Source organism: Carcharhinus amblyrhynchos, chromosome 25, assembly GCF_965287045.1.
Source record: "Carcharhinus amblyrhynchos chromosome 25, sCarAmb.v2.hapA, whole genome shotgun sequence".
In the NCBI taxonomy this organism is placed as follows: domain Eukaryota; kingdom Metazoa; phylum Chordata; class Chondrichthyes; order Carcharhiniformes; family Carcharhinidae; genus Carcharhinus; species Carcharhinus amblyrhynchos.
The window spans coordinates 175491-187888 of record NC_137348.1 but is presented as its reverse complement, the minus strand read 5'-3'; the positions used below and the strand labels follow the sequence as shown (position 1 = coordinate 187888).

Here is a 12398-nt window from a genome sequence, read left to right as displayed (position 1 = left end):
ATACTACATGCAGTCTTTCTTAAATAAAGACTAGTTATTTGGTCGGAACGAATTTTGTTGAGTCTCTCTATCACAGTCAAGAAGCAGGAAAATTTCCACTTCAACACTATCTAGCTTTGTTTAACTCTAGGTTCTTCTTCACGGTCTAACCCTTTGCTTTTCTTCTAGGTCATGCAAGTTTAGCATTGCTTCATTTTTCAAGTAGTTGATTTTTCAGTCCAGTTATCCTCTTTAGCTGCTTTAAGAATTTTATTCAAGTTATATCGCTGCTCGGCTAAGAAAGCTTGCTATTCCTTTTTATTTAACACAGATCTTTTACATTTCCTTTTGCTTTTCACCCTCCATTGCATTTGATCTTTATTTAATTCCATTCTAGCAAGACCAATTGCCTTTGCTTTGAAGTTTTAATTTACGCTCAGGAACATGTATCCTTCCTCATACCTCTACAGTGACAACATTGAAGGAGTGTGAAAAAGCTCTGCCCAAAGAGTTCCTTTCCTTTGTTTCATCATTAGTTTTAAGTACTGTTGCTAGCTATTTTAGCTTGCTCATGCTTCTCCTGTGTTATTAATTCATATGACTTTACATGGTCTCCAACTGCATTAACTCTTCCTTTTCAGCTTGATGCCCCAACGTCCTTTTAACACTTATAACACAAGTCAAATCAAATCAAGATCAGGTTGAGGGTCCAAGTCTTTGGACACAGCTTAGTCAACATCTTAATTTTCAAGCAGGGTTATGGAAAACCCTGGACTCTTTGAAGTCACTCAGCTTTTCCTGTACTACCTCAGTGGGCATTACCAAATCCACTGGAGAAGACAATACCTTATCCTCAGCCATGTCTTTTCCTCATAAGAAATTATGAACAACTCCAACAATGTCAGGACCAGTAAGTCTGGTACATTCTAAATTAACCCTATACAAATCAACGCGTGAATAATTTGCATCAATACCCGGAATCAATGCTTAGTTATTCAGCGAATGTTTTGCACAGAATTTCATGTAACCCACCGCTGTTAGCGACTGTGCTGTTTCTGTATCTCAAAGACTAATAATATCTGTCCATCACCAGACAAAAGAGGAAACTTCACCTCAAACCCAAAACTTCCATCATTTTCAGCACTCTAATTAATTTTAGTAATAAACATAAACAAACCTATCTGCTTGTCGCAAGTTTTACTCACTGCGACAGTATTTTTTGGTAAAATGCTAATGCAACCTTACAAATGTTACATTCTTGTCATTTTAATTTCAAACATTCAACATACATACGTCCTATTTAATAGCAAAGGTAACATTTTGGTCCCTTGAATCAAACTTATTTTCTGGACAGTCTCGCTTCAATGAGGCATGCCTGTGTCTTCGTCTATGATTGCTCAAGTTTCTCTGTGAGTTTCCAAAGTGGGCTTGTTATCAATCATCAACTCATAACTGCCTGCCGTTCCAAGGCTTCCCGTATTTGATTAACTTTACGCCCTTCCACGTGAGATCCTAGCCCCAAAGAAACACTACTTTTGAATTCTCCACCAACTATTAATTTTAGTAATAAACATATACAAACCTATCTGTTTGTCATAAGTTTTACTCACTGCTATTACTCCCTCAGCTATTCAAAGTTCTGACCCACCTTCAGCGACCCACACCACATATTGACTATCATTTCCATTTCCCTGGGAAATTCTACGTTAGTCTAGCCTGATTGGAGTTTTAATGTACCCCATTTCAATCTGATTCAGTTCAGATCAGATCAGATCAGATCATCCAGATTTGAATCCCCAGTTTTGTTAAGATCGCTGTGGGGATTCAAAAACAAAAGTAACCAGATTTAATGAATATTTAAATGAAAAAACCTATCGCCAGGGTTTCACTTTTCATACATTAACTTGAATCAGAATCAATGTAAACTAAATGTACATTAAGAAGCAAATCATAGTCAGTATTACCTATAAGCTACACAGTTTTTGTTATATCTGCTAGTCTATCACATGAAGGTAGTTAGGCAGTCCACACCTTCTGTATAGTCAGTTTTAGATACACAGTTCTTTAAAGCAGAATTCACTCTCTTTCCTTCAAGCACTTAGCCAATTCTCCACTAGCAACAGCTTCTTGCCGCCTTCCACATAATGGCACATTTCATTTCAGAATCTCCGCCACTCTCTCCAGGCGTGAGGGAACGTTACCGCTTGTAAATTCCCCCCCCCCCCCCCATGTTCCTCCTGAGGTGGGAGTCAGGAAGGTTAATCAATACTGGGCTCAGCCAGACTCCGCCCACCCCCAGGGGAAGGCCGGGTGAGCTCAGTATGGGATGTGGGAGGTGGTGGGCGCTACATAAATGTAAACATCAGCCTGTAGCCTCACGTGACCCGACAATCGGACTCGCGCATGCGCCTTGCGTCTCCCGGAAGTAACACCGCGCGGGGGAGCCTCAGGAGTCAGACCGGCGCCAGGACCCGGGAGACACCAGGAGAGGCCGAGGCTCCAGGACCGGGACTGCCCGAGGGAGAGAGACCGAGACCGACACCGAGACCGGGACCGCCCGAGGGAGAGAGACCGAGACCGGGACAGGCCAAGGCGGCGGCGGCGGCGGCGGCGGGCTCGGGTAGACGTTCCCCTCCAGGCCGGCCTCCGGGCCCTAGGCCTCAGGCCATGGCCCCGCTCTGGCTGCTGCTGGCGGTGTCGCTGCTGCTGCTGGTGCCGCTGCTCTGGCTGCTGAGCTCCGGCTTCCGCTACTACAGCAAGATGGCTTTTTACTACAGCTGGATCATGGCGCTGGCGGTGCCGGTCATCCCTATCTGCCTGAGGAGAGGCCGCGATGTGGAGAACATGAAGTAAGTGTACACACACACACCACCCCACCCCACACACACACACACCACCCCACCCCACACACACACACACCACCCCACCCCACACACACACACACCACCCCACCCCACACACACACACACCACCCCACCCCACACACACACACACCACCCCACCCCACACACACACACACCACCCCACCCCACACACACACACACACCACCCCACACACACACACACACACCACCCCACACACACACACACACACACACACCACCCCACCCCACACACACACCACCCCACACACACACACCACCCCACCCCACACACACACACACCACCCCACCCCACACACACACACACCACCCCACCCCACACACACACACACACACACACACACACACCACCCCACCCCACACACACACACACACACCACCCCACCCCCACCCCACACACACACACACCACCCCACCCCCCACACACACACACACCACCCCACCCCACACACACACACACCACCCCACACACACACACACACACCACCCCACCCCACACACACACACACACACACACCACCCCACACACACACACACACACACACACACCACCCCACCCCACACACACACACCACCCCACACACACACACACCACCCCACACACACACACACACACCACCCCACCCCACACACACACCACCCCACCCCACACACACACACCACCCCACCCCACACACACACACCACCCCACCCCACACACACACACACACACACACACACACCACCCCACCCCACACACACACACACACACACCACCCCACCCCACACACACACACACACCACCCCACCCCCCCCCACACACACACACCACCCCACCCCCCCACACACACACACCACCCCACCCCCCCCACACACACACACACACCACCCCACCCCCCCCCCCACACACACACACACACCACCCCACCCCCCCCACACACACACACACCACCCCACCCCCCCCCACACACACACACCACACCACCCCACACACACACACACACCACACCACCCCACCCCACACACACCACCCCACCCCACACACACCACCCCACCCCACACACACCACCCCACCCCACACACACCACCCCACCCCACACACACCACCCCACCCCACACACACCACCCCACCCCACACACACCACACCACCCCACACACACCACACCACCCCACACACACACACACCACCCCACACACACACACACACCACCCCACACACACACACCACCCCACCCCCCCCGACACACACCACCCCACCCCCCCCCGACACACACCACCCCACCCCCCCCGACACACACCACCCCACCCCCCCCGACACACACCACCCCACCCCCCCCGACACACACCACCCCACCCCCCCCGACACACACCACCCCACCCCCCCCGACACACACCACCCCACCCCCCCGACACACACCACCCCACCCCCCCCGACACACACCACCCCACCCCCCCCCGACACACACCACCCCACCCCCCCCGACACACACCACCCCACCCCCCCCCGACACACACCACCCCACCCCCCCCCGACACACACCACCCCACCCCCCCCCCGACACACACCACCCCACCCCCCCCCCGACACACACCACCCCACCCCCCCCGACACACACCACCCCACCCCCCCCCCGACACACACCACCCCACCCCCCCCCGACACACACCACCCCACCCCCCCCGACACACACCACCCCCCCCCCCCCGACACACACCACCCCCCCCCCCCCGACACACACCACCCCACCACCCCCCCCCGACACACACCACCCCACCCCCCCCCGACACACACACATATACACTGCCCCATTCCCTGTTTCACAGGCCACACCTGTGAAATGCTAGGAAATGACATGCTTGATAATGTGACTTGTACTGTTGTGCAAATTGAACCCGAGTGTTGAGTCATCAATGTCGGGTCAGTAACTGACTATAGTTTTACCTGGGTTCGTGTTGTCACTTGTTACTGGTGAGCTGGATTTGATATTGACTATTTGCTGGTTTTTGCAGTTGAGCTCTTCCAGATTTCTATCATTCTATGTTCCCTTGTGTACCAAAGATTAAAAAAAATCCCATTTATATTCACATAAGGAATATAATAAACAGCAGGAAAACGTCTCTCATATTTCCCGTCTCCAAAATATGAAATTGTCTGTTTTGGCAAGAAAAGGTGAGGTCTCACCAGTGCTCTGTAGAGCTGAAGCATAACCACCTCCTTTCATATTCATTTTCCCTCACAATTGATAACATTGTGTGAGCTTATCTAATTACTCACTGGCTCTGCATATTAGCCTATTCTGATTTATGGTCTAGGACACCAGATCCCTCTGCTTCGCTGCTCTGTTGTATCTGTTGTTGAGAGGAATGGATAGGGTGGATTCTCAGAGGCTATTTCCCCGGGTTGAAATGGTCGCTACGAGAGGACACAGATTTAAGGTGCGGGGAGGAAAGTACAGAAGTGATGTTAGGGGTAAGTTTTTCACTCAGAGGGTGGTGAGTGAGTGGAATCGGCTGCCGTCAGTGGTGGTGGAGGCGAACTCGCTGGGGTCTTTTAAAAGACTTCTGGATGAGTATATGGGGTTTTATGGGATTGGGGGTTATAGATAGGTGTTGATGTGATCGGCGCAACTCGTGGGCCGAAGGGCACGAGTTTGTGCTGTAGTGTTCTATGTTCTATCTCACTATTTAAATATGTTTATTTTTTATTTTTCCTGCCAAAATGTACAGTTGCACGTTTTCCCATATTATTGTCCATTTGCCAGATCTTTGTTAATTTGCCTAATCTATGTCCCTTTGTAGCCTCCTTACGTCGCCTTCACATATTGCTATCTTTGTGTCATCCATTTATGCTGACCGTGGATATAGGAGCAGCAGTATGCCATTTGGCCCATCGAGTCTGCTCTGCCTTTCAATGAGATCATGATTAATCTGGTTTGATAATCAGAACTTCACTTTCCTGCCTTATCTCCATAACCCTTGATCCCTTACTGATTAAAAATCAGTCTGCCTCAGCCTTGAACCTAATGACTGTCTATACAGCCCTCTGTTAAAGAATTCTGCAGATTCGTTACCCTCAGAAGAAATTCCTCCTGATCTCTGTCTTAATCGGGCAAACCCCTTACTCTAAAATTAGACCCTTTGATCCGAGATGCTTCCACAAGAGGAAGCAACCTGTCAAGCCCCCATGCTCTGTGTCTCAATAAGGTTGCCTCATACTACTAAACTCTGCAATTCTTCAGGGATCCGCTATGCATGCCATATGCCTCCTTCCTTTTGACCAGGGCCTCAATATCCTGAGTCATCCAGGGCTCCTGACTTCTACCAGCCTTGCCCTTCACTCTAAAAGGAATGTGTTTATTCTGAACTCTGGTTAACACATTTTTTGAAAGCCTCCCATTTACCAGCTGCCCCCTTCGCTGCCAACAGACTCCCCTGATCAACTTTTGAAAGTTCCTGTTTAATACCATCAAAATTGCCTTGCCCCAGTTTACAATTGTAACTTTTGGGCCAGATCTATCATTCTCCATAGCTAGCTTAAAATTAATGGAATTATGGTTACTGGTCCCAAAGTGATCCCTCACTAACACTTCTGTCATCTGCCCTTCCTTATTTTCCAAAAGGAGGTCAAGTTTTGCCCCCTCTCTAGTCGGGCCATCCACAGACTGAATGACCAATTCCTCCTGAATACAGTCAACAAATTTCTCTCCATCCAAGCCCCTACTGCTGTGGCTGTCCCAGTCAGTGTTGGGAAAGGTAAAATCCCCTATTTTTCTTGGAGCTATCTGTAATCTCCTTACGTGTTTGCTCAATTTCCCACTGACTATTTGGGAGCCTATAATACAATCTTATCAAAGTGATTTCCTCCTCCTTATTTTTCATTTCTACTCATATAGACTTAGTGGACGAACCCTCGAAATACCCTCCCTCCTTATTGCCGTGATTATGCTGGCTGCTTTTCCGAGACAGAGGGAAGTGTAAACGGAGTCAATGAACGGGAGGCTTATTTGTGTGATGAACTGGGCTACTTTATCGTTTCTTCCTTGTAGTTTCTTGCGGTCTTGGTCAGAGTTTTATGTGGTACATCTGTAAAAATCCATACAATTATACAGAGCGCATTTGAATTATTTATTTGGAATTTGAGCTTACAGAAGAAATTGATTTGAATGGTACCAGGAATGAGGGAGGAGTTGCTGTCATGTGGTGAGACTGGGGATTGTACTCCTTTGAAGCAGAGGGATTGGAGGATTTTAGTAAGAGTAAATAGCGAGAAGCTGTTTCCAACGACTGAAAGATCGATAACCATGTATTTTGGTTCCCGGAAGGGTAGCGGGTTTTATTTAAGTTAGGCAGCATGGTCACTGCAGGCTTGGAGGGCTGAAGGGCCTGTTCCTGTACTGTAATTTTCTTTGTTCTTCATATGGTACAGGTTGGTTCATCATTAGGCATGAAGAAATTAGCTATTTAATCTTCATTGTGCTTTTAATTTTGTGCCTCTGTTCTACTGTTAAGGTTTCTTCTAACCTTTCTCTAACTGCTTCATTTATTCTTTTGTGGGATGTGGGTACCACAAACGTGGCCAGCATTGTTGCCCATTCCTAATTGCTCTTGAACTGAGTGGATTGCTAGGTCGTTTGAGGATAATTAATAGCAAACCACATTGCCGTGGGTATGGAGTCACATGCAAGGCCAATATGTAAGGATGACAGGTTTTCTTCCTGAAAGAACATTAGTGAATCAGGTGGGTTTTTACAATGACCAATGATAGTTAATTCCAAATTTTTTGACCCTTTCCAGTTGGTTAGTCATTCTGTTTTTATGCTGCTAAGTAAAGTATTTTAAGTTTCTTGAAAATAGGCATATGCTTTAGAGAGGAGAACCAGTGGATGTGATTTATTTAGATTTCTAGATGGCCTTTGACAAGGAACAAACAAAGAACAAAAAAAATTACAGCATAGGAACAGGCCCATCGGCCCTCAAAGCCTGCACCCACCATGCTGCCCGACTTAACTAAAACCCCCTACGCTTCCGGGGACCATATTCCTGTATTTCCATCTCATTCGTGTACTAGTCAAAATGCCCCTTAGAAGTCACTATCGTATCCGCTTCCACTACCTCCTGCAGCAATGAGTTCCAGGCACCCACCACCAGGTGCCGCATAGAAGACTGTTAAATAAGTTAAGAGCTCATGGTGTTAAGAGTAAGATCCTGGCATGGATAGAGGATTGGCTGACTGGCAGAAGGCAGAGAGTGGGGATAAAGGGGTCTTTTTCAGGATGACAGGCGGTGACTAGTGGTGTACCTCAGGGATCAATGCTGGGACCACAACTTTTCACAATATACATTAATGATTTGGAAGAAGGAACTGAAGGCACTGTTGCTGAGTTTGCAGATGATACAAAGATATGGAGAGGGACAGGTAGTATTGAGGAAGCAGGGGGGCTGCAGAAGGACTTGGACATATTAGGAGAGTGGGCAAAGAAGCGGCAGATGGAACACAATGTGGAAAAGTGTGAGGTTATGCACTCTGGAAGGAGGAATGGAGGCATAGACTCTTTTCTAAATGGGGGACCTGGGTTTGATTCCTGGCTTGGGTCATTGTGCGGAGTCTGTACGTTTACCTCATATCTGCATGGGTTTCCTCAGGGTATTCCGGTTTCCTTCCACAATCCAAAGATGTGTGGGTTAGGTGGATTAGCCATGCTAAATTGACCCTAGTGTCAGGGAATTAGCAGGGTAAGTATGTGGGGTGCAATTGTGGTCGGTGCAGACGCGATGGACTGAATGGCCTCCTTCTGCAACATAGGGATTCTGTGATTCTTCTATGATCTAAGAAAGGATGTGCTGGCCTTGGAAAGGGTCCAGAGGTGGTTCACAAGAATGATCCCTGGAATGAAGAGCTTGTCATATGACGGTTGAGGACTCTGGGTCTTTACTGGTTGGAGTTTAGAAGAGTGAGGGAGGATCTTATTGAAACTTACAGGATACTGTGAGGCCTGGATGTTTCCACTAGAAGGAAAAAATCTAGAACCAGACGGCACAACCTCAGGCTAAAGGTACGATCTTTTAAAACAGATGAAGAATTTCTTCAGCCAGAGAGTGGTGAATCTGTGGAACTCTGCCGCAGAAGGCTGTGGAGGCCAGGTGTCCTAAAGGCAGAGATAGATAGTTCTTGATTAATAATGGGTTCAGGGGTTATGGGGAAAGGGCAGGAGAATGGGGATGAGAAAAATATCACTCATGATTGAATGGTGGAGCAGACTCGATAGGCTGAGTGGCCTAATAAGGAGGAGGTGTTGGCAATTCTTGTGTGAAAATAGATAAGTCCCCTGGGCCGGATGGGATTTACCCTAGGATTCTCTGGGAGGCTAGGGAGGAGATTGAAGAGCCTTTGGCTTTGATCTTCATGTCGTCATTGGCTTCAGGTATAGTGCCGGAAGACTGGAGGACAGCAAATGTCCCCTTGTTCAAGAAGGGGAGTAGAGACCATCCTGGGAATTATAGACCAGTGAGCCTTACCTCTGTTGTGGGCAAAGTTTTGAAAGAATTGTAAGGGATAGGATTTATAATCATCTAGAGGGAAATAAATTGATTAGGGATAGTCAACACGGTTTTGTGAAGGGTAGGTCGTGCCTCACAAACCTTATTGAGCTTTTTGAAAAGGTGACCAAAGAGGTGGGTAAGGGTAAGGCAGTTGACGTGGTGTATATGGATTTTAGCAAAACGTTTGATAAGGTTCCCCATGGTAGGCTATTGCAGAAAATGCAGATGCATGGGATTGAGGGTGATTTAGCAGTTTGGATCAGGAATTGGCTAGCTGATAGAAGACAGAGGGTGGTGGTTGATGGGAAATATTCAACCTGGAGTGCAGTTACAAGTGGTGTGCCTCAGGGATCTGTTTTGGGGGCCACTGCTGCTTGTCATTTTTATAAATGACCCAGATGAGGGTGTAGAAGGATGGGTTAGTAAATTTGCTGATGACACCAAAGTTGTAGACAGTGAGGATGGATGTTACAGTTTGCAGAGGGACGTAGATAAGCTGCAGAGCTGGGCCGAGAGGTGGCAGATGGAGTTTAATACGGAAAAGTGAGAGGTGATTCACTTTGGTAAGAATAACAGGAGTACAAAATATAGGGCTAATGGAAGGACTCTTAGTAGCGTTGACGAGCAGAGAGATCTTGGGGTACATGTGCATAGCTCCCCGAAAGGTGGCACCCAGGTTGATGAGGTTGTTAAGGCGTATGGTGTGTTAGCTTTTATTGATAGAGGGATTGAATTTCGGAGCCGTGAGGTCACGTTACAACTGTACAAAACTCTGGTGCGGCCGCACTTGGAGTATTGCATACGGTTCTGGTCGCTGCATTATAAGAAAGATGCAGAGGCATTGGAAAGGGTGCAGAGGAGGTTTACCAGGATGTTGCCTGTTATGGTGGGAAGGTCTTATGAGGAAAGGCTGAGGGACTTGAGGTTATTTTCATTGGAGAGAAGAAGGGTAGGATAAACTATGAAGCTGGGCTCGCGCTTAATATAAAAAAGGATGGTAAGAGGTTTTATAAATGTATAAAAAGGAAGAGGCTGGCTAGGGTGAATGTTGAACCCTTAGAGGATGAGAGGGGGGACTTAGTGGTAGGGGATGGGGAAATGGCTGAGGCCTTGAATAACTTTTTTGTTTCGGTCTTCACGGAGGAGGACGTGAATAATTTGCCGGGTGTTAGCGATGGAAAGATGGTAGGAGTGGAGGGCCTGAATGACATTATTGTTACCAGAGAGGCGGTGCTCGACAGACTGGAGGGACTGATTGTAGACAAGTCCCCAGGACCGGATGGAATGCATCCAAGGGTTCTGAAAGAAATGGCGGAGGTGATAGTGGATGCCTTGGTGATTATTTTCCAAACGTCGCTGGACTCCGGGGAAGTGCCGGAAGATTAGAAAACGGCTAATGTTACGCCGTTGTTTAAGAAGGCTGGCAGGCAAAACGCAGGGAATTATAGGCTGGTTAGTTTAACGTCTGTTGTAGGAAAAATGTTAGAATCTGTGATCAAGGAGAAAATAGCGAGGCATCTTGAGAATTGTTTGATAGAGCAGACGCAGCACGGTTTCGTTAAGGGGAAGTCGCGTCTGACAAATTTATTGGCGTTCTATGAGGATGTGTCGAGGGCGGTGGATAGAGGAGAGCCGGTGGACGTGGTGTTTCTTGATTTTAGAAGGCATTTGATAAGGCGCCGCACAAGAGGTTATTACAGAAGGTCAGGGGGCATGGAGTTGGGGGTAGGTTGTTAGCGTGGATAGGGGATTGGCTGTCAAATAGGAGGCAGAGAGTGGGGGTCAATGGGTGCTATTCGGATTGGCGGTTGGTGACTAGTGGAGTGCCCCAGGGGTCGGTGCTGGGGCCTCAGCTATTTACCATTTATATAGATGATCTGGAGGAGGGAACCGAATGTACGGTGTTGAAATTTGCGGATGACGCCAAGATTGGTGGAACGGCAAATTGTGCAGAGGGTGTGGAGAGTCTGCAGAAGGATCTAGATAGGCTGGGCGAATGGGCCAGGAACTGGCAAATGGAATTTAATGTTGGCAAGTGTGAAGTTGTCCACTTTGGTAGGAATAATGGTAGGAAGGACTATTACTTACGTGGCGAAAAACTGCAGCATGCGACGGTGCAGAGGGACCTCGGGGTCCTTGTGCATGAGTCGCAAAAACCCAGCCTGCAGGTGCAGCAGGTGGTCAGGAAGGCGAACGGGATGCTGGCCTTCATAGCGAGGGGGATTGAATATAAAAGTAGGGGGGTCTTGCTGCAGCTGTACAGGGCACTGGTGAGGCCGCAGCTGGAGTACTGTGTGCAGCTTTGGTCGCCGCACTTACGCAAGGATATTTTGGCCTTGGAGGGAGTGCAGAGGAGGTTTACTAGGCTGATACCAGAGTTGAGGGGGTTGAACTATGAGGAGAGGCTGAATAAACTAGGCTTGTACTCGTTAGAGTTTAGAAGAATGAGGGGAGATCTCATTGAGACCTATAAGATGATGAATGGGATGGATAAGATAGAGGTGGAGAGGCTCTTCCCGCTCAGGAAGGACAGTAGGACTAGAGAGTACAGCCTCAAGATAAAGGGGGGGAGCGGTTTAGAACGGAGTTGAGGAGGAACAACTTCACTCAAAGGGTGGTGAATCTCTGGAATTCTCTGCCCGTTGAAGTGGTGGAGGCTGCCTCGCTAAATATATTTAAGATGTGGGTTGATAGGTTTTTGATAGGCAAGGGGATTAAGGGTTATGGGGAGAAGGCGGGAAAGTGGAACTGAGCCACGACAGATCAGCCATAATCTTATTGAATGGCGGGGCAGGCTCGAAGGGCTAGATGGCCTACTCCTGCTCCTATTTCTTATTATGTTCTTATGTTACGAGGTGACCTGATTGAGGCATACCAGATGATCAAAGGATTGGATAGGGTGGACAGTGAGAGCCTTTTACCTCGGATGGTGATGGCTAATACAAGGGGACGTAGCTTTAAATTAAGGGGTGGTAATTATAGGACGGATGTCAGGGGTAGGTTCTTTACGCAGAGGG

General features: G+C 48.3%; 2 protein-coding genes across 2 annotated transcripts in view; one reads left to right on the top strand and one right to left on the bottom strand.

The window, feature by feature from the left end:
- dipk1b (divergent protein kinase domain 1B) overlaps positions 1-2161 on the bottom strand; it is a 61736-nt gene extending 59575 nt beyond the window's left edge. Inside the window, exon 1 of the mRNA XM_080212017.1 lies at positions 2011-2161. The gene's annotated coding sequence lies outside the window, so the exon portion shown is untranslated. The remainder of the gene's footprint in view (positions 1-2010) is intronic.
- Positions 2162-2352: 191 nt separating this feature from the next.
- The window catches only part of agpat2 (1-acylglycerol-3-phosphate O-acyltransferase 2 (lysophosphatidic acid acyltransferase, beta)), a 54563-nt gene continuing 44517 nt past the window's right edge, over positions 2353-12398 (top strand). The window contains exon 1 of the mRNA XM_080212220.1: positions 2353-2828. Coding sequence (XP_080068346.1) covers positions 2383-2828 — 446 coding nt within the window. The 5' untranslated portion in view covers positions 2353-2382. The remainder of the gene's footprint in view (positions 2829-12398) is intronic.